General features: G+C 35.7%; 1 protein-coding gene across 1 annotated transcript; it reads left to right on the top strand.

The window, feature by feature from the left end:
• Nucleotides 1-61: 61 nt before the first annotated feature.
• LOC134527978 (H/ACA ribonucleoprotein complex subunit 1-like) lies at nucleotides 62-21,414 on the top strand. Its single transcript, XM_063361113.1, has 5 exons — nucleotides 62-164; nucleotides 6,319-6,555; nucleotides 7,909-7,970; nucleotides 9,280-9,495; nucleotides 20,470-21,414. Exons 1-5 carry the CDS (start codon nucleotides 62-64, stop codon nucleotides 20,728-20,730), a joined length of 879 nt encoding a protein of 292 aa, XP_063217183.1. The 3' UTR covers nucleotides 20,731-21,414.
• Nucleotides 21,415-22,171: the final 757 nt, after the last annotated feature.

Below are 22,171 nucleotides of genomic sequence, written 5' to 3'. Positions count from 1 at the left end.
CTGCATGGTTTGACCACCACAAACCACTCGCAAATAAGAAACTGCAATTTAAGATTTTGCCATGACTCACCTCATGCGTGCTAGCAGCGACGACCAAGTACTATTCTCGTGTGAAGACTCGCAGGAACAAGAAAGAACCAGGGGCTTTAACCCTATTTATACCAGTCAGACATGCAAGCCACGCCAAAGGCAACTCCCGGGAGGGGTGGTCAAAACACAGAGAGGGAATGATCTTAACTTGGGTTGGAAGGGGAGGATGGGAAATACAAGGATGACAGTGATGCACCTAGGACATTGAAGCTCAACGTTTTCAGGTCTTCGGGGTCCCAGTGCACCTTTAAATACCCATTCTGTGGAGTTGTTGGTGGCTTTCTCAGATAGTAAATCTATTATCAGCTCCGACACTTGAGCACCATATCATGCTTGAATCGAGTCCTCTCTGGACAGCCAGCACATTAGTAGGCATCATGCAACCATTCCAGCACTCAAAGCCAAAATTAATAAAAATAAATAACTCAGCTATTCCATGTCAAATGAGCCTAAAGTGATAAAAATTATTTTTCAAAGAAATTTAACATTTTCTACAATAGAGTCAAATTTAATGTTTATATTCCATAATATTGATTTTTTCTTTATTTATTTTTAAATTTCAATGTATTTGGTATAGAGATATAGTCTTCAATGAGACCAAGCTGTGTTAAAGGGAAATCAATGTCTTTTTAGTCAGATGTGCCATAATTACAGTATTCAACTGTTTCCCACCAAAATCAGTGGTTGAGGTTAGAAGAAGTTTGCTTTTTGTGTCCGTGACAAAATCAACGTATTCAGGTAAATATATTGCCATATATAGCTTCTTGTAAGGTACCATGTGCTGTGTCACACCCGGAACCAGATTATACAATTAGTTTGTATAAATATTATTCATACATTGCAATTCATTTGCTGTTTTGTGAGTGTCATTTTAACACTTTAGGCTATTGTCTAGTTCAAATTAGAGCATAATAAAAAAATGTTTAATATAATAAACCAGAGTTCCGGGTGTGACAGATAATATATTCCGGGTGTGACACTTATTGAATGCCTGCAATTTTCCAAATTTTCGATAACTATTATAGAAACGAGAAAAAATGGTGGTAGTATGCTCATCATAGTACCTGTTTGCATGATTTGCATAATGGTAATAGTGTAGTACTTGTGCATTTGCTAGTCTTTGTGAAAACCTGAGCCAAGGGTATATAAAAATTTGTAGATATGAGATTGTATTCCAAATCACTCAGTCTTACCATAGTTTCTAAGATTCAAGTAAGCTAAAGTGTCTAGATTAATATTTGTGACTATTATTTGGCCTTAATGCTCTACATGATTTGTACATACAAATACCTGAGAGCAGACAATCCATTTTCTCTAAATCAATGTCACAACTAGGTCTAGTTAACCTAACCTGAAATAAATTTGTGCATATGCCTCAATTATAAAACTTGTAATTTAGGATGTTCAATTTAACCTACTTTAAATTATTTGATTTCAGAATTAATGGGGCCAAAGCTAAAAGCAAAATCGACAGCATTCAGACGAAGAATGAAAGAAGAGAATCCTGAAAAATGGAAAGTCTACCTCCATAAAGAACGTGATAGGGACAGAGAAAGAAGAAAAAATTCAATGAAGAAGCAAGTTCAAAGAGATAAAGATTTACTGTATGAAATGTGAAAAAATGCCAGACTACGCCAGCAGAAATGTCGCCAAAACAAGAAACTAAGGGTGTCAAACAGTCAGAGTGATCAAGATTCACTCTCTCCCATTGGCTCATATCGGTGTGTGCAGTCTTTTGGTAAGGCAGTAAAAAGAGTCAAGCGGTTATTGCCAAATAGTCCCTCGAAAAAACTGGCTGTTGTGAAAAAGTTGTGTGATGATACATTTGGTCAATCTGTTTTGAACCCCACAAAGGTCTCCAGTGATGCTAAGAAGAAGGGGCATCCATTACTAGATTCAGTAAAACATCTTGTGATTGATTTCTACAACAGAGATGACATTAGTCGTCAAGCTCCAGGTAGACGTGATGTAAAAACTGTTAAAGATCCTGAAACTGGTAAAAAGGAGCATAAACAGGTTCGGTATTTAATGTTGACTGTTCCCGAAATAATGGAACAATTTCATTCTGAATATCCAAATGTAAGCATAAAGAAGTCTAAATTTTACGAGCTAAGGCCAAAAAATATTCTCAGTATGTCTCGCATGCCTCATCATGTATGCTTTTGCAAATACCATGCAAATTCTATGTACCTGTTGGAATCAATTTCTAAACAGATATTGCAATGTCCATGTAATCACAACCAGGTTTTTGACAAACTAGTATGTGACCCAACCAATGAAATGTGCATGTACAATGAGTGTCAAATGTGCAAGTACAGAGATATTGAAGATGTACTAGGAGAATACGACCCACAACAGACAATCAAATACTTAGAGTGGGTAAATATTGAACAATGTCCAAAAAAGATTGAAAAAGATACTACGCTAGCTGCAGCAACTCAGCAGCTGAATGATCAACTTCCTACTTTCTAAATACATTGCTATGTCAAAAATGTTCAGTCTAAACATTTTGAAACACTTAAAAATGACATCTGTCAAGGTAAAGTTTTAGTGCAAATAGACTTTGCAGAAAACTTCACGCTTTTAGAGCAGGATGAAATACAGTCTGCTCACTGGTCACATGAACAGGTCACAATTTTCACATGCTGTATCTGGACTGCAAAATCTCTACACTCTTACGCAGTAATCAGTGATGATATGGCGCACAGTAAATATTCTACTTGGACATACATAAAAGTTATAATTGAGGATTTCCGCACAATATATCCCAATTTGACCCATGTTGACTTCTTCTCAGACAATTGCGCTGCACAGTTCAAAAGCAAGTACAACTTATCGAATCTTTGTCATAGTGCTAACGATCTGGGTGTCACAGCAACTTGGAACTTTTTTGCCGCCTCGCATGGGAAAGGGGCAGTGGATGGAATAGGAGGAACCATCAAAAGAGTTGTATGGAATGCAGCACATTCATACAAATGTAAAGTAGATTCAGCAAAAACATTTTATGAGTGTGCCTGCACTAAAGTTAAAAACATCACTTGCCTTTTTGTACCCAGAACTGATGTTCAAGAAAATGAAATATTCCTGAATGAATGCTGGAACAATGTTTTACCAATTGAAGGTATTAAATCGCTTCATCACTTACAAAGTTCAGATGATTTTTCTCTCCTTGCAGCAAAGACTGCTAAGTCTACGTTGAAGAAAATTGTGTTGTTTCCAGAAACTATATATGTGGCAGTATCTCCAAAAAACTGGTGGTTGAAGACATTTACATAGATTCAGAATTTGAGGAAAACTCTGAAATTCTACATACCTCTCACATTCCCACATTAGACTTTTCTCACAGTAATCTTTCACCTGGTGTTTTTGTTAAAGTACAGTTAGATAGTGCCAGTGGTAAATATAGGAAGGACTACTTGGGAATTTGCCAAACAAATGTTACTGTAGAAGGTGATGTACAAATACTGTTTTTAAAACAATATGGTGAAACAGGTAGACTGTACATAGCTGATGAATCAGATGTGTCTTATGTAGAATCGTCACAAGTATTTGGAATTGTACCTTATCCAAAAATAATTCTTCATGGTGATCGTATGCTGTATGAATTCAACCCAAGTGTCTGAAAACAGCCCTTAGGCAATTGGACATCATATAGCATGTTTGATGTTTTGTACATATTTTTGTGTTGTAGTTATTATATGCCTGTTACAGTTTATTTGACAACAGTCACAAGAATTATATCTCTTAAGTAGACTAGTTTAGTAATCATTTAGGTTTTTATAGTTAATAATTTTGCTGACTTTTTTGTTCTTCTGAATTATGATAATATTGTGTTATATTTTTGACTTAAAATTTTTAAAATTTTTTATAATATTATATGGTTTAGTAGATTTTCAAGTATAGGTTACTGTCTTTGTATAAGACTCGAGAAAATACTGTAATACCTTTGGTGTGTTGCACTCTGTCACACCCGGAACTTTCAGATGTCACACCCGGAATTTTTTGTGAGATTTGTGAATTAAAAGAGTTAAGTTATTTCTAACTTTTGGATAGTCCATGTAAAAAGTCAATCTTTACACTGTAACACGATGATTATTTATTATCACTAGCTCAATCCACTTCACATAATTTCTTGTTTGTGGTAGTATACATGGGAACAGAGGCTCATTTCATGTCACACCCGGAATTACATGTACCAATTTTTTCCCAATAAATTATTCCACATTTTTTCATAAAATTTGGCAGACATTTATAGAGGTTCGAGAAATGTCACATACATTAACAGTTTAAAGTTATTCTTTTCACATATCTTATTTTATTTGGTACAATGATAACGAATGTCACACCCGGATCTCATGGAATGAGCCAACTACTTAAAGGTTATACTCCATACCATATATCTTTAAGCTTGAGAACTACAATAGAATACTTTGTTTGCCATTGTCAGTGTCTCATTTTGTTCTGTGCATGATATAAAATCACACTATTGCCTTTCTACGCCATAGACCGTAAATCGGCAGCAGTGCTCAAATTCTTGTGATACGCAGACTCTATGTATGGCGCGAAGTCTAGGTCTTTGTAGATAACAGATACCAAGTGTTTGGCACCGGGTTTGAATTTTTTTTCCTTGAGTTATTCAAGAAGTATATTATGTAGCATCAAAGTAGCTAATACATGTGGTGTCTGTGTAGTTAATTTACTCTGGTTCGGACTGTTGCGTTACCTAAATGGGTTAGTGAACGAACAGTATATGAAACACATGCAATGTGGTCCCTGACTCATGGTAGCCACACATGTTGACATGAAAAAAATTCCTCTTCGTCAACCCTGTCACTTGGACCGCATGAATCAAGGATGTATCTCTTAACTTTTTAAATCAACCTTTAAAAAAAATCACTGTCATCTACTTCAAATGAATGAACGTACATGTTGCCTTCTATGCAATCATTAAAGTTGCCAGCCAGTTGGGATGGCTTTTCCATGTTGAAAATACAAACAACTGACTTAGAAGCCTCTGAAATTTTTTATATTAATGATTATAATATTTTTTGTCCATAGTGATTTCATAGTTTCACACACATAATCAACTCATAGATTCAATGAACACTCAGCCTATTTCACTGTTAATTTTTTATGACAGAATACTACACATAGGTTAGATTAAATGGAAACAGATGACATTGCGAAATTGTCTTTAAATGTGAACTATATTTGCATCATTTAAAAATAGTTCATAGACTTATCAGACAGAATTTGTACACAACATTGCTGCCAACACTAAAAAATTAAGCTAAATTAGTTTATTAAATAGTAATAATATAAGTAGTGTAGACATATGTGTACTGTACAACTGATATTTGGAAATGTTAAAACCTCATCTCTCATAGTCACTACTTTTAATATTCACCCAAGCATATCTTCGGAGTGTGTGAGATATATAAATATGAGTAATTCAATAAGTAACAAGACAAATCGATGTAGCTCAAAAAATAGTTTATTTAATCAAAATAACATTTTACCTAATTTTCAACTCATCATTCTCTTAAGTTGTATGTGCCCTGGAATAAAATTCTTTTGGCTGCTTTCAGAGCCACATTTTCACCTGAATCTTGTCTTCTTCGTTGGAGCAGAATTTTTTGTCGCGTAGAGCTTCCTTAAGGGGACCAAACATACGAAAGTCTGAGAGGGTGAGATCTGGACTTTAAGGAGGGTGTGGAAGAACCTCCCAGCCCAGTATTTGAATGCATTCTTGTGTTATCTGTGCTGTATATGGCAGTGCATTGTCGTGAAGCAAAATCACACCTTTTTCAAAATTCGTAATACCAACATGTCAGCTACATGATAAATAGTTTTAGTACATTAATTCAAAATGTTATTTTGACAAAACATGATAACTTGGTAATCCTATAAATTATACTTTTTGGGTGTATAATGAACTTAATGTAATCCTTTTACAATCTTTGCATGCTGTTACTTTTTCTCTCTTTCATTGTAAATTGTTGTTTTATTCAAGCTTTAGACATGTCTGAAAATAATAGGTTATAATAAGTAAATAATTCATACAGTAAATGTATTTAATAACATCTTTCAGGATTTCTTGTTCCTAGAATTTTTAAGATGTCCAGTTGGTAGACCTAACTATTACCATTGATGTGAGGACTGGCATGAAACATTCCTAATCTCTTCCTCAGAACCAAATGCCGTGATTCTGGGATCTGTCTGTTGCAGGACAATGTCTTTCAGAGAAGGGGGTGGTGGAGGTGACAGAAACAGCAGGGGAGGGGGTGGCGGCTTCGGTCGAGGGGGGTGGCGGCGGTGGCTTCAGAGGAGGAGGCAGAGGCTTCAGCAGAGAGGGCGGCGGCGGAGGCTTCAGAGGAGGAGGTGGCAGAGGCTTCAGCAGGGAGGGTGGTGGTGGCGGCGGTGGCTTCAGAGGAGGAGGCAGAGGCTTCAGCAGAGGAGGAGGAGGTAAGTTACTTAAAACCCCAACATCAGTTGTCATTTATGAATGATAGAGTTGGTAATGGAATGGATTGAGCTCGAATTCTTCTCCAAATCTAGGTAATGTAGAGGTGGTGAAAGATGCTAATGGAGCGTTGGCAACCCGTGTCAAATTCCGCCAAGTTTCCCCACGTGCAAAAAATTCAGATGTGGCCCCGTCATGAATTGAACCTTTTGTCTCGAAACAAGTTTGATTACCGGCAGTTTAACTTAAACGTGGATTTTTCACAAGTGGTAAACGTGGCGAATGTTGCTTTGAGGTAATAGGTATTCTCTAGGTTCTCCTGTTTCCTGCTATCGCTGCTGCACTCTTTTGTTCCACCTCACACGTTCTTCAGTCTTGTCAGAAGAAAGGGTCTGTACCTCAGTAGGACAGCAGGGATTCAAACATAATGTACATTTTTATTTTGTAAAAGTGGTTTGGAGCCCACAATAACATGGTGGCTCCATTTTTTTTTATCTCCCTCTGTATTTCACTTTTTTTACCTTGTATCTTTGTTTCAATAGACCAAACACTACATGTGGTGAAGAGGAACCGGTCTAGTCCCACAAATATCTATACAGCTTGTTAAATAATTACACTTTAATTTTTATTTATATCATTCATAAACATATGCCATAAGTGTAGCTGTCATTTTGATGAATCCATATTTCTGTTTATGATTTTTAAAGATGCTTTAATAACATATTCAAGTAAGCAATAAAGTGAAAATTACAAATCATTTAAGATTTGCTAGACTTTGTTTGTTGTAAATATGCAGACCTATGTAGAATTTTGTTGTGTAATTTAAACACTTCTCTCATAGGAAATATGCATGGGAATGTGCATATGTTCTCAATTCCTTAAAAGTTTTATTTTTCAGTGGGTAGTTTCATGGCTTGAAAAGTCCTTATATTGCTTTTGTCCTTCAAAAGTGGAATTTGCTATGTTAGTGAAAAAAAAGTTTTGATCTTGATAACATTAAATAGTAATAAATAGTTAAGTATTTTTGCTGTGATACAGACATGTTAAAAGAGTAAGCATGCCATAGCTTCTGTCGAGCTATGAGAGTTCATAAACCTTTTCCAATTGTATGTTATGTATTTGTTTATAAGCATGTTCCTTGTAAACACTATACATATTAATACATGTCTTGAATGCCTTCTGTAACTGCTTGTTACTGAAAGTTTATATCTGTATTGTGAATTTCGTCCTTTAAATTGTACTTTTTAACCCTTTAATTTGTCCTTGAAAATACAACCAAAATATCCATAAGGACTTAGAGTAAATAATTTTTATTATGTTATGTAAAATTGATGGTGAAAAAATTTGGTTTCCAGGCAGAGGATTTGGAAGAAATAGTTTTGGTAATCGAGGATTCGATGATGGGCCTCCAGATGAGGTGATTATATCCTAAATAATTTTTAATTTATTGAGTAAGCAACTTTTTTCAATGTGACTGGAATAGCGAATTTTTACTTTGACAATATATACTACATTTTTATTAGAGTTTACACGTATGCAAATGCTTGAATTTAATGTCAAAAGAATTTGGTTTTTTGACAAGAAAGGTGTGTGGTAGCTTGTCATGGTAAACAATAAAATGCCTTAATATTTTCTCAGTACAGTCATACGCTGTTTGGAAAAATCATCAGTAAGCATTCAGTCAGTTCAGCCAGTGTGTGACAATGTTGTGATGAGAAGGCTGGGAAGTACAATTGTACCACACATACACATCAATTTAATCCTATTATCATCACTGGAAATTTTACATAGCAGTGGTTGGTAGATTCTATTTGCAAGTGGAGGCCAACAACTTGAATTATATTAAACAGATATACGCAGCCAAAACATTGCAAACTAAGTTGCGGCTTGCTACAGGAATTTTATTAAAATATGGCCCATATTGTTAAAAGTCATTAAACAGTTTATACTTTAACGTGTCCCTTTGGCTTTGTGAACTTTGTTTTGCGCAATCCGCCACAGATAGTAGCACCATGGTTAAACATTTTCATTCCATTCACAAAATTACTCCTACCAAATGCTGTATGCCGAGCTCTAAGATTATACACTTTAAAAACAAATAATAATTATCTGCTATAACTTTAAATTTACTTGGTCCAAAACTATGTGGTCAGTATATAGTGATGTTAAAATCAAACAGTTCAATATTTAAACAACATATGTGTACACGGCAATGGTACCTTTGAACAGATTACAATTTAAACATATAACACTGAACACAAACAATAATATGTGATTTCTGAGTTAAAATCATAAAATTTGTCTCATTTCAGTCCAATTTTACTTAAAATTAAGAAAACCTACATAGCTGGAATGAAAAATATGTTGGGCACAACTTTAAAATAAAATGTTCTGTTCTATAGCAAATTTATAGTGAGTATGATAAAATTTTTACTATAACAAAATACCTTTAAGTCCTCAGGGATATTGAACGAAGCAGGATAAGTATAATATATTGTTGAAATGATTGGACTCATCAAAATATGACACTATGCCCCCATGCATATTATCTTTGCGCCACGGACTCAGCAGCAATGCTAGGAGGAACAGATTAGCTAAGAGCGATGAAAATGTTACACTGTAAGCGCATAAAAATAGAATTCCTACAGCATTACAGTCGGTCAGTGAATCAGTGGTGACCATAGTTATATGTATTAAGCATTGACGTTCACTTTGTTGATGCGCAGGTGGTTCCCTTGGGATACTTCTCACACCCGTGCCAAGACGACCTGGTGTGCAAGGTGGAGATAGAGGACGTCCCCTTCTTCAACGCTCCCATCTATCTGGAGAACAAGGAACAGATTGGCAAAGTTGATGAGATTTTTGGCAGCATCAGAGACTACTATGTTTCAGTCAAACTAGGGGAAGATATGAAGGCAAAGTCATTCAAAAAGTTGCAGAAGGTAAAGTCATGATGTCCAGCTTTGCTATCAAGTCTTGTGACTATGCTACATGGATAATGGTGTTACAGTAAGGTGATTGGATTGCCTTTGCAATTTCAATTTTTGACATCTGTAAGGATACGCGAATGGATGAATAGATAAGTGTCTGACTGTTAGAAGTTTTAAAAGAACTGGGTCTATTTAATGTACACTAAGGATGCCCAGAAATTTCTCTCTGCAAGTAGGTAAGTTATTTGTGTATAAAACTACCTATATTGTTTTAACTTTCAGTCATGTTCTGGTTTAATTGATCCTGCTAAGAACCAATATAAATATTTATGTTAATGTCAAAATTAATATTAAAAATCTTTGTTGTATTTTTAGGTGTAACTTTCAGTGTATAAGACAACTGTTTGCTAGAAGAAGAAAATGTTTAATAATGAAACCTGCATATTAAGTGTGAAAAAAGGATAGAACTGCAGTGTCCTATTAATATTTTCTTTTTGTGCTGAAAGCTAAAAAAATTAATTTAAATGATCTCAAACTAATTTTATTTATCTCAAAGAAAGCAATAGGTTGGTCTAAAATTCATCTTCAAATAGTCAATGTGTGAAATTCTCAGTATCTATAATAGTTTTATAATTTCAGGGCGCAGTCTGCTCGGGCACACATACGGTGTGCAGAGCTTTAGGAAATACAACGCGATTTGAAAATTACTCAAGATGTCCGAGTGGGGTCTGTTTGTAAAAAAAATTGTTAAGAATGCACTGAGGACCGGAAAGTACTTTTGATTTTGGATTAAGTTTTTAAACTGTATTTTTAAAAGAGTCAAAAAGTCTAAAAGCCGGGTTCTTAGATTAATTTTTAGGCATAAAACAACAGGTACAGATTCTTGAAATTACTTAAGGGACGTACATTACACCTTTATCTTTATTTCTCCACCATATAATGTGATGGTCACTGCTGATATTTCACAAATTTTACTATGACGACGTGAAGACTGAGTCAGAGCCATGCGCTTAAGAGGCTGTATCGTGCTAGAAACACCAGCAAGCATTGCGCTTTTCATCCCGCCTCACCAACACACGTACACCCCCCGACTAGATGGGTCCCTTAAGAGTTTTTTTTTCTTTTGCCTACACACTGCATTTTATAAATGAGTTCCTGAAATTGGCAGTTATAGGTAATTAAGCTAAATTTTACTCTTCCTTATCTCAAGACAATAATAATTAGTATAAAATGTTTCATGAAAATATATTAAGTAAAGGGAGTCCTGGGCAATTTGTGTAGAACCAGAATAACCAAAAACAATTAAATAATTCACATTAATCTGGTTTGTTATTTGTTTTAGCATGCATTTAAATTAGGGATGGGCCAATCAAATCCTCAATTTCTCAAATACCATCAAATCCTGAGTGTTTGAAAGATTCAATATTCAAGGGAAAAGATTCAAAGAAAATATTGAAGGAAATTTAGTAAATTAAAAATTAAAACACTGATAACCTCTGAAGTTCACTAGGTTAATTTTTTTTCTTCATACCTATCCTGTTACCATGCCTCAAGATAGAGTACTTTTGACATGTAAGGTAAGTGCACCAGTAGTCGTCATGCTAAGAACAATTTAAGGGAAAAAAATCGCCTACCTAACCTTTTTGGTGTATTAGCGCTTATTATGTGTTTGAGTTGAACCTCAAACATTCCTCTACAATAATATAACTCACTTTTGTATAAAGACAAATTATTTTAGTATATTTACAATTTTAAAAAAAGTGTTATTTTGAGCCAGTAGTCGTCATGCCAATTTTCGTATTTACCAGTACTCGTCACATCTTTGTGCCAGTAGTCGTCATGCGTAATTTCGATGCCTATAGATTGTAAACAAGAATTTGCAATTATTATATAGTACCATTTTGGGTTTAACACTTTATTTTAAATGATAATGCAAACTATTAAATGGAACTGCTAACATAACATTGTAATGTAAATACACAAACATAAAAATTATATTACTTATACTCAACTTACCGACCTATACATTGCTTTCGGCAGTCGCAATTGGTCGCAATAAATAAAGCTGGAAACAAGATACATTGTGCCAACACTTACATATAAACATTGGAAAATACAAACGTGATAAGAAGTTATTAAGTACATTTTTACATAACACATGTAAAACAAAAAATGTACAAGTATTTAAAATATTCAGTCAAAATACATTCTTTAAAGTGATCATTTTTGTTTCGTGATTAAATTTCACAACAGTATGAACATTTGCCTAATGAAAATGCAATAAAACATTGAAAATAATTAAACCTAAAGTTATATTTCTTAAAAATTATCTAATTAATTACTGTTCAATAATTGTATTAGTTCGTGCAATCTTCCACAAGTTCTCTAAACTTAATTTTCATTAACATCAACAGATGCACTAAAAATGTAGTTGACCCTGGCACCTTGTTGATTCATGCTTGGAGATGGAAGAATGCCATTAATCTGTGACCTACTTACATAAGAAACATCATTTTCTTTTGTCACAAATACCTTCTTACTCTCGTCTTGAGCTCGCATGCCCATAACTCTTACTTCTTCCCCTTCAGTTTCTTGGATGATGCAAACAAATCTGTATTTTGTTGCGCCCCTTTTCCCACCCATAAATGTCACAAGAACAAAAGATCCAGGCCGCAAATTTTCATCAGTCACCTCTTCTAACTCTACACATTCTTCTTCTTCATGTTCCCCACTCCATTCATCAGAAGATTCCATAGGAATGATTTCTTCCTCCGATGATGATGATGTAGAATTGTCATCCACTTTCCTCTTCTTGGCAGTCTGTTTTTCTTTCTCCAACCTCTTTCGCAATCTTTCAGCTGCCCGTTCTTCCTTTTGCTTTTGCAAGTCAATTTTGGCCTTCTCTTTCTTAGAAAAGTAATCTTGCCAAGCACTCGAACTAGCAACAGAAGGAATTTTCTCTCTTGGTGCACGTTTCTTTAACTTGGTTTTCTGAGAAGGCCAAAACAATGCTCGCTTGAAGGGTGAGGGAATGGATTTGTCTGTGGGCACAGCAGTAAGATCTTTGGATGTTGATGGAGTAGGCTCAGGATTAATTGAGGAAATGGTGTCTTCAATGATTGGTAGTTCTTCTTCAACAGCAGTTGGAGGGTTTGATGGTTTTTCAGGTACTGTTGGTTCTTCAATTTGGGGGTGTGGTTCCTCATGTTGGGCAGAAGAGCTGGTTTCGACCTTGTCGTAATTTCTAACATGTCTCCAATATTCAAATATTGACGTGTCTCTAACATCTCCCTGCCACACATCTCCCGATTCATTGAAAAGCTTCAATTTGTTATGTCCCAGAAACTTTTCCAAGTGCTCAACAACCCGAGAACTACCAATATTACTTTCTGGAGTCTTGGGTGTAGGTGAGGAAAGTGTTGATGCTGGTGTGCATGGGACACTGGAGGGCCTAGAAACGAACTTGTCCTCATCCACTGCAGAAGGATCCCATGGGAAAATTCCACTTTTCCTGAACGAGTGCTGCAGTATTTCTGGGGTGACAACTTTCGCGATCACAGTATCCAGCAGTTTGGCGAAATCTTTCTTCTTTAGTGTGGGGTCTTCCTTGTGAGCCACACGCTGCAGTCGCCACTCATGGACTACATTTTTCCATGCACTTTTGAGTGGCTTGAAGACTCCGACATCCATGGGCTGCAGTATGTGGGTGGAATTAGGCAATAACGCCACTAAAACTATCCCATGATCTTTGCAGAATGTGCTGCTGTTCAGAGTCAGATGTGATGAATGGCCATCAATGAAAATAATTGCTGGTAAAGTTATCTCCTTCTTCACCAACCATGGGTGAAATATGTTAGTCAGAAATTCATAAAATACTTCACCAGTCATCCAACCATTTGGTGACTTGCCAATTCCCCACTCGGAAGGTATTCCTGCTACAATATCCTGTGGAAGCCTTTCATACTTGAGGCACAGCAGTGGTGGGCAAAGTTCACCAGCTGCATTCCCAGTCAGTAATACAGTGATACATTCCTTTTCGTCAGAGTTGACTTGCTGAAAAATGTTTTTGTCTCCTTTTTTGGCCAGAACTTTGTTACCCTTAGGGTTCAGGAAAAAAGCAGACTCGTCTCCGTTGAAAATTCTTCTTGGGTCAGACAGAACATCTTCCAGCTTGTTCTCCTCCAAGTACTTGTATACTTCCCTAAACCATGCTGATATCTGTTCCTGCGAGACAGCTGCCCGACTGGAAGTCAGATTTTGTGCAGTTCTCAAGGTTAAACCTGGATTCCTTTTAAGGAAAGATGTGCACCATTTCCTACCTGGCCGCCCATCTTTAAAAGGAAAAGGCCTCCTTAACTCCTTAGTTAACTGCTGCACACTATTCTGCAAGTCGTCTATGGTAATCGGGAATCCTGCTTTACAGAGAGAAAGAGCCCACTGCACTAGCATGCTCTCTTCCTCTTTCTTAAGCCAAGATTCGGGTCCCATTTTTCGTCCTATAGGTGTCTTGCCCTTTACTTTATCCGAAAGTGTGTTCCTCGGAACACCATGTCTTTCCGCTGCCTGTTTTATGGACATCCCGTCCTTCACAGCCTGCAAAGCCTCTTCCATCTGGTGGGGCTCATATTTCAGTATGCTTCCTCTCAGCATGGCACTGCAAATGAGTTTTATTGTGTTAATTTATGATTTGACATCAAACTAATACCGAATGAAATACTTACAAACTATTTTCAAATCATATCGAGAAATGTTTATTTTAATGAAAATAATCCAATACTTATATGTAACCAAAATTATATATTATCGGGGAGGAAGCAAAATACACTAATGAGGGTAAGTTTTCAAATAGTTCTAATTTTAGTATGTTAATTATTTTTTAAGCTAATGTTCTAGTATTCGTCATGATTTTGTACCAGTGTTCGTCACCTGTGACGACTACTGGTCCTGATCACTGATTGGATGTTTTACAAACACAGTTAACTTATCATGATGTAATATACATTTTAACGAATGCAGATATTCGATTTTAAAAATAACTGACATGTACCAGTGTTCGTCAGGCATGACGAAAACTGGTGATTTATGGTATTAAGTGATCCAGTGCTCGTCACCCACATTTTTTTTGTAACTTTGCATAATATCGCTAGACTTAATATGCCAGATATTATGCTAAACACCTCTTAGAAACATAAAAATGCAAACATTACCCTGAAAGAAATACGAATGCAATAATTGAAAAAACTAATTACTTACCTTCTTAGCACAAACCAACAGCAGTATATACCACTTCTCGGAGTATGGTGCACAGCCTCTTAGATGCGGGAATTCCCCTTATGTAATCGGGTGCGTTCCGAAAATCTTTATGTCGACAAAAATAAGTGACTATCAATCTGAATTTTAATACGTTCGAATCGCGAGACTTTGCATACTTGCACTTAATATTAATTTTTTTATTTATAAGTGACGACTACTGGTGCGATGACGACTTCTGGTACACTTACCTTAATTTTATAAATAAAATGGCAATATGCATTGATTCTGGAAATTTAGTTTGTGAAACAGCCATTTAAAGTGTAGAATGTTTTGAAAAAACCATTTAAAGTGTAGAATGTTTTAACACCATAGTTATTATTTTTCATTTGTTGTATCTACATTATTTTATTTTTTAACCTTGACACCTTTATTCGGATTCGAGTTACTCTCCGAGATTTGAATTTGAGATTCAAATTAGAAAAAACTGTAATTCGACCCATCACTAATTTAAATTAAATTTAAAAAGTTGCAGACCTGCAATTTTTTTCAGTTTTGTATTATTTACATTTTTGTCATAATTTACACTAGACATCTTGTATTATTTACTTATAAGCTGGTATCCGGAGGTAAGTTTTCAGGGAAACTGTTATTGGTTAATTCTGCACTTTGAACCAAGCCCAGTGAGCAACTTTTTTGACGTGACAACGTCTAATAAATCGATGAACGCCGACTGCATGCACAAAAAAGTGTCCCGTAATGCACATTTCCCCACTACGATGAGTCCCGTTACGCTCATTGTACGCTTGCGCCGCATCTATCTCTCTTCCACTCGATTTGACTTTTCAATCATGTTTTCGTTGTTTGAATTACAGTAAGTCCTCGGTTTACGTCGGGGTTACGTTCCTGAAAACCGCGACGTAAATAGAAACGACGCAAAATGAGCCATGTTTCATGCCACCGGCCGGCCACGGCCCAAGGTCGGCCGGAAGGGGTAGGAGAAAATGCTGTGTCGTTGCGGGAAGTAGATAACACTTCTACGTGCGAGATACGTGGGTGGCCGAGCGGGCGGGCTGGTAGTATTGCATCACCGCGCGGAGAGCAGCGGAGAGCAGGAAGCGTCCCTCATGATGTATGATAAGATAAGGCGGTGAACGTGTAGCTTACGCTACATAGCATAAATTAACTACCGAAGGAAACAAAGAATTATAAACGAATTATATATGGTGTTTTGGTTAAAATAAAGATTTACGGTCATTGTAAACGACGTTATTGTGAATCGGCGACAACTTAAATTGAAACATGAGTACTCAAACATTAGTGACGTTAATCCGAAACGACGTAAATCGGTACAACGTAAATAGAGGACTTACTGTATTAATTTTAAGTAATTTAACAATTGTCCACCAATTTTCAGCTCAATCGGTATGGTTATTTAAAAGTAATGTTGAATTTTCAAATACGTTTTTGTACGAACAATGGTGTTTTACAGTTGCACATAATAATTCAAATTACACCCGGGATCTTTTGCACAATGTTTTAAAAAATATTGTAACACATTATAAATAAGTTTGGTGTATTTGGGATGCGTATTTGTTATAAAATCATATTATAAAAACGAAATAATATTATTCCCCTACGGTGCTGTCATCTACGGTATTGGACGCGAACCGAAAGAATAGCGCTATTTATCAAATTTCGCAGCAACCAGGCACTCATTAATACATATTTTCCTTTGTTTATCGTGAGGGGAATTATTATTAATGAATTTATGAATTATAAATAAAATTTTGTGCCCGGAGCCACCATTACATATCATTTTGAGCACTGGAAGACATAAAAACGTAAAATATTCTCGACGAATTTTAATCTCTGGTTTTCATTGCTTATTACAACAACAATTTCGGCAATAAAGGTTAATTATTCTTGCATTTTAAAAATCTGATTACTAGTATAATTTCAAGTATTTATTCTTTTATTATTAAAATAAAAATGATTCAATTTTATTCTTAAAAGTATGCAATCATTTCATCAATGTTTTGTTATGACGTTGTCACGTTAAACTATCGTCCGTAAACCGACTTTACAGACAACCAATTTTTTTTCCTTTGCTTTGCTTTATGATTAAGTAAAGATTAACACTATTTGTTTGACTAGTTGCATTATGGTTACTCTCAAGAAGTTCAATTTCTGTATTTACACAGCAGTGCAAAGCTTAATACGTATTTAACTTCTTAAGGAATATTTTAAAAATAAAAGCATTTATGAATTGTGTTTTAAATTTCTAAAGTACTTAATCTTGTTTGTGCTACCTATTAGCATTACAGTAGACTCCCGATTATCCGGAAGCAGATTATCCGGTTTGTGGGTTATCTGATATATTTCCATAAATCATTAGCACACAAATAATTTATGACTTTATTTCTGTGCACGCACAATGGAAATTGCACTTGTGTAGCATTAAATACAATGCAATGAATTAATAATGTGACGAAACATCAAACAATATTTTGCTCTTTCCTCAATAGCTATTCGCTTCCTTCATTATATATTTATTTCTGCTAACGCCTGAGTTTCAGCCAACGTTATTATTCTGCCATCCCGCATGTCAGTCGTGTCAGCAGCATCTCTGTAGAGAAAGGCCAGAGGCTGTCAGGGCTAGTTTACCTCACGCCTACTAGGATGCGCTAGTTGCAAATTATGGCAGAAACGCATCTAGTAGATAACAGAGTCCGGAATTATGTTAACAGATTGAATAATCTTTCTAATTTTAGAAAACGTTAAGTTTATGCTTTTTCAAATCATATTACTACTGAAATATATCTCCTATATCAGAAACATTATTTTATAACTCATAAATATTGGTAGTGCTACATACGAATGTAATGCCCAAGCCTTATTAGTTATTATGTAAACAATGCAGTACGTGAATTATTCAATTTAATTTTAGGTGGTTTTAATCTCAAAATTTTATTTAATATTTATTTAATTAATTGTACGTCTAATTTATTTAGACATATATGTGTGTGTGTGTGTATATTAGTACTGAATTATAATTTTAACGGAAGTTGTATCTTGATTAAAATACTCTCTTCTTGAAACAAACACATTTGACTAGCGCTCTTTTGGTTAGTGCTCTGTTTTACTGGAACGAATTAGGGTGTTACTTCGAGGGGCGTCTGTTACAGTGTTTGTCTATATAGTCAGGGGTGGTGGTTGTTTTTATTTTTTTTTTATTTAAAAAAACCCCTTATTTTAACCTCTTGTTATTACCACAGGCACACACTTTCTGTAAGTTCTGTAACAGAACAAGATATTAATATATATTTTTTTTCACTATTTTCCTGTTGTGCTCATAGCAAGATTGGAATTGACTGGTATCCTGGTGAACCAACATGTTGCAAAGCAAATGTATAGCCTCTCCACACCCGTGGATATCCTCTGTTACTCCTGGTTGCAAGGACGGTGTCGACGAAAGAGGGCTGTGCCAGGACATTCACGTTTCTCAGGCATCCTCACTGATGTGAATGTATATTTGAAGCTATAGAAATTTAAAAAAAGTCAGCAGCAGGTATTTTAAGTAGGTTTGTATATGTTTTCATAGATCATGTTGGCTCACTGGCTAAAGCTCCTGGCTGGTGAGTCAGAGGTCTTTGGTTCGATTCCCAGCCGGGAAAATTTTTTACCAGTGTCCAGAACAGGGTGTTTTGTTGTCCCACCACCTCATACCCTGTGGAAGGCAATAGTGAACCATTGCTTGCAATATTGCCCTTATGAAACATGAAATTGAAGAGTTGTATAGGAATAAATTAACACAAAATGACCTGAGATATTAGTACGAGAAGAAAATGGAATAAACAACTAGGCATGCGAGACCTAGCTTGTAGTGCAAGTAGAAACAGTTATGTATTTCTGTTGAATAATGTAAATTTTGCAACAAAATATTCCTGTTGTAAGTATGGGAAAATCAGTGACCAGAAAAATTAGCATCTTTCTGTAGATGTTAAATTTTTTTTTTGCTAATTTCCAACATAAATGCTATTTTAATTAATTTTCTAAATAATTTTTCAACTAAATTATTTTAAAATGCCATTAATTTGTAAACATATCCTTTATTATATGCAACATATTTTCAACAGTTTTCAAAATTGTTGTAGGAAATTAATGTTTTCATATGTACTTAAGAAACAACCCAGTCTTGCAAACTTTCAGTGATCTGACTCATTTTGTATTCGTACCAGTTTGTCTAGGCAAAATGAGATGTATAATTAAATTATGTTAATTTATGTCTGTCACTTAAGACTTGGCAGCACTTGAGTTGATGCACAAACACAACACGTCCACCATCCTTGCCGTAGATTATCACATCCCGCAGATGAAAAGGTGTTACGGTTGGCTAATAAGATGAAAACAAAAGGCTCTCTTGCATTTTGCTTTAACTGGAGCGTGAAGTGAACCACAGCAGTGACCACGATAATGCTACAGATGCTTGATGTTCCCCAAATGTTACACCTGACCCATGTGGTGATTTTCTGGTAATTGTTCTCTGACCAGCTTGATTTTTTATTTTTCCATGTCTCTGTGATGCAGACAAGTTACATGTATCAGAAATAACCTAAAAATATAAGTCCCACCCAATTAATCCAATTGATTTGTGTACTATTTTATGAATTAAACGTGCAACTTAATGTTTGGTAGCATATTGCACTAACAATTTTTGAAGTAAAAAAGCAATAAAAAAATTTTTGTGGTTTTGATCTAGCAAGGCATGAAAGAAATGTTTTTTTTTTTGTACATAATAGAAATAGAGGGTTATTTGTAGGTATTTGGATACATTAATATTTAGTTAACCAACATTGAGACATGTAAATATAAAGTTTTAAATAAGTTGTATTAAAAATGCCAATTGCACATTAATAAATGCTAGGTAATTTATAAAATAATATATGTTAATTTTGGGGGGAAATATGCTAAATTTTCTAGCCCCTACAAATCAGCATTGAAGTCAGGTTCAAAATCTCACATAACTGAGATGGGAAATAAATTAGCTTCATTTAGTACTACAGATCTTGTTAAGTGCCAGTAATCTGTATGAAGTTTACTATCTTCAGAATGATTTGGACCTAAATCTCAAATACCATGATATACTTATTGAGTATGCTAGAGACAAGATGTTACAGTTTTATTTTTATAAAACTAGTTTTTCAATACTCACTTTACCAAAATAATAGTAAAATTTATATGCTGCATTTTTACGATAAAATAATTTGTAATAAATTGATCTAAAAACAATAAGTTAGCAATTGTTGTGTAAAAGTGATTCTATAAGAGATGCCAGATAAAAATAAATAAATAGATTATTCTGAGCATGCACTTTGATATAATTTTTTTTGTCTGGAAATGACATGACATTCCTTGAAATTCAAACATTAAGAATACTTTTTTGATGATTTGAATTAAGTTTTGGTTAAATGCTACTTAATTCCATGATATAACTTGCATTTCGATGTTAATGGTGTTTTGACATGCTTTCGGGTTATTTCGGTTTTATCACAATCTTGCCCCTAAGTATGGCATACACCCCTAAGTAAATAATTTTCATGTTTTGTATTATTTTCATAATTTTTATGTTCAAAATGTCCATGGATTTATAAGTTATATGTATATTGGTTGCCACCCTGGAAACAAGGGTGTGCTGTGATTGGCTGATGGGTGCAGTAGTGTTGTGTGTTCCAGCTGTTCATCAACCCCGCCAAGCTGCTCCCTCTGAAGAGGTTCCTGCCGGCACCCCCGGGCACGGTCAAGAGGGGTGGTGTTGGGGGCGGAAGGGGTGGTTTCGGTGGCCGGGGAGGCGGGCGAGGTGGACGTGGGGGTGGCTTCAGGGGGAGGGGCGGCGGTGGGTTTCGTGGGAGAGGGGGAGGTGGGTTTCGAGGAAGAGGGGGAGGCGATAGGGGTGGTTTTCGTGGAAGGGGTCGAGGTGGGGGAAACAGAAGTTGAGGCTTTTGTGTGCCTTGAAACGTCAAAACAAATTATTGAGAAAATGTATCACGACTTTGTTGACAGTAAATTACTAATGCTGTGTTAATTTAACATTTTAAAATATTTTTGTGTAATGTTTCTGTCACAGCTAAATTTATATGTCCAGTGTGTAGTATGTGCAAAAATTGAGTAAAACCATTTTTTTACTATTAATTTGTTTGATTAAATGACAAATATCATGGATATTTGTAAGACTTCTGATTTTGGCACTGACCAAAAATTATTTGAGTGAAAGCTGTAAAATATTATGCTAACGAAAGTCAGTTTAAAGTACTTTTCACTACTATGAACAGTGAAATTGGTCCTGGCTAAATGCAGTACGTTCTAGTGAAAAAAAATTTCAATATTATAAACTTTTGTAAAGATTCATAAGATTCAGACAGATAAACTGTATTTACACAAAAGTTACAAAACTATTTGTTTTGAAAGTTTACACCATAAAGGCTACAATCCAAATGAACTGACCAGTTGTGTACAAATTCCATGTTTGTTGGAGAGACACTTGGAAGTATTACGCTGTGGTGCACATTAATGAACATATTTGCAAAAGTTCCACATACAATGTATGTATGTATGTATGTGTGTTTTGTTCGCTTCATGCACAAAGAGAGAAGCAATCTTTTCAAAGCAGACAATGTTTTTATTCACAAGCTGTTTTCAAATACCTCCTTAAAGAACTCTTTTACCTAAAGGATCGTTGAAACTTGAGTCTTAATAGATATCCTTGAAGAATACTGGTTCATGAAGCAGGGGGTGGATACTGTAGGCTGCAGTGAGCCAGTTTTCCAGTAGCTAGACAGTAAATTGAATCAAGGAAAAATACACAACTGTATGTTAAATACAGCAGAATCCCGCCGATGCGACCCCCCTCTGATGCGTCCATTCCGTTTATACGACCGTTTATTGAGGAACCGTGAAAAATTTGAGCAGAGAAAGTCGAAAATTTGAGTAAAATCGGCTGTAAAACAAGTCTGTTACACTTTGTTGGGCGCTGTTAACTTGGCGAGCGCTGTACTGTAAGCAGGCAGGCATACAAAAGACGGCTAAAAATAGATACCACCCTTCTAGACTGTCCACGCTAGCCAACACTGGTAAAGTGCGCGTATCACCTGATAGCATCTGTGCACGTATCACCTGATAGCATCTCCGCGCGTGTCTATTGCCGTCCCTGTCCCGTGCTGAAGTATTAGGTGGTTCAAGTGTGCGTGAGAGATAAGATAAAGAAGGTGAAGAGGGCGAGACCTGCCAGCCAATATATTTGTGGGAGGGGGAGACAGAGATAAAAGAGAGCAGCAAGCGGAAGTGGTCAAGGTTGACATTTACCGGCACACTCTCGCAAGCTAACGATGCTGCTGGTCGCCAGCCCCCCCCCCCCTCCTCTCACCTTTTTCTCTCTCTC

The sequence above is a fragment of the Bacillus rossius genome, chromosome 1 (genome assembly GCF_032445375.1).
Source record: "Bacillus rossius redtenbacheri isolate Brsri chromosome 1, Brsri_v3, whole genome shotgun sequence".
Lineage (NCBI taxonomy): Eukaryota > Metazoa > Arthropoda > Insecta > Phasmatodea > Bacillidae > Bacillus > Bacillus rossius.
Note: the sequence above shows the minus strand (reverse complement) of the source record. Positions and strands in the feature narration are given on the sequence as shown.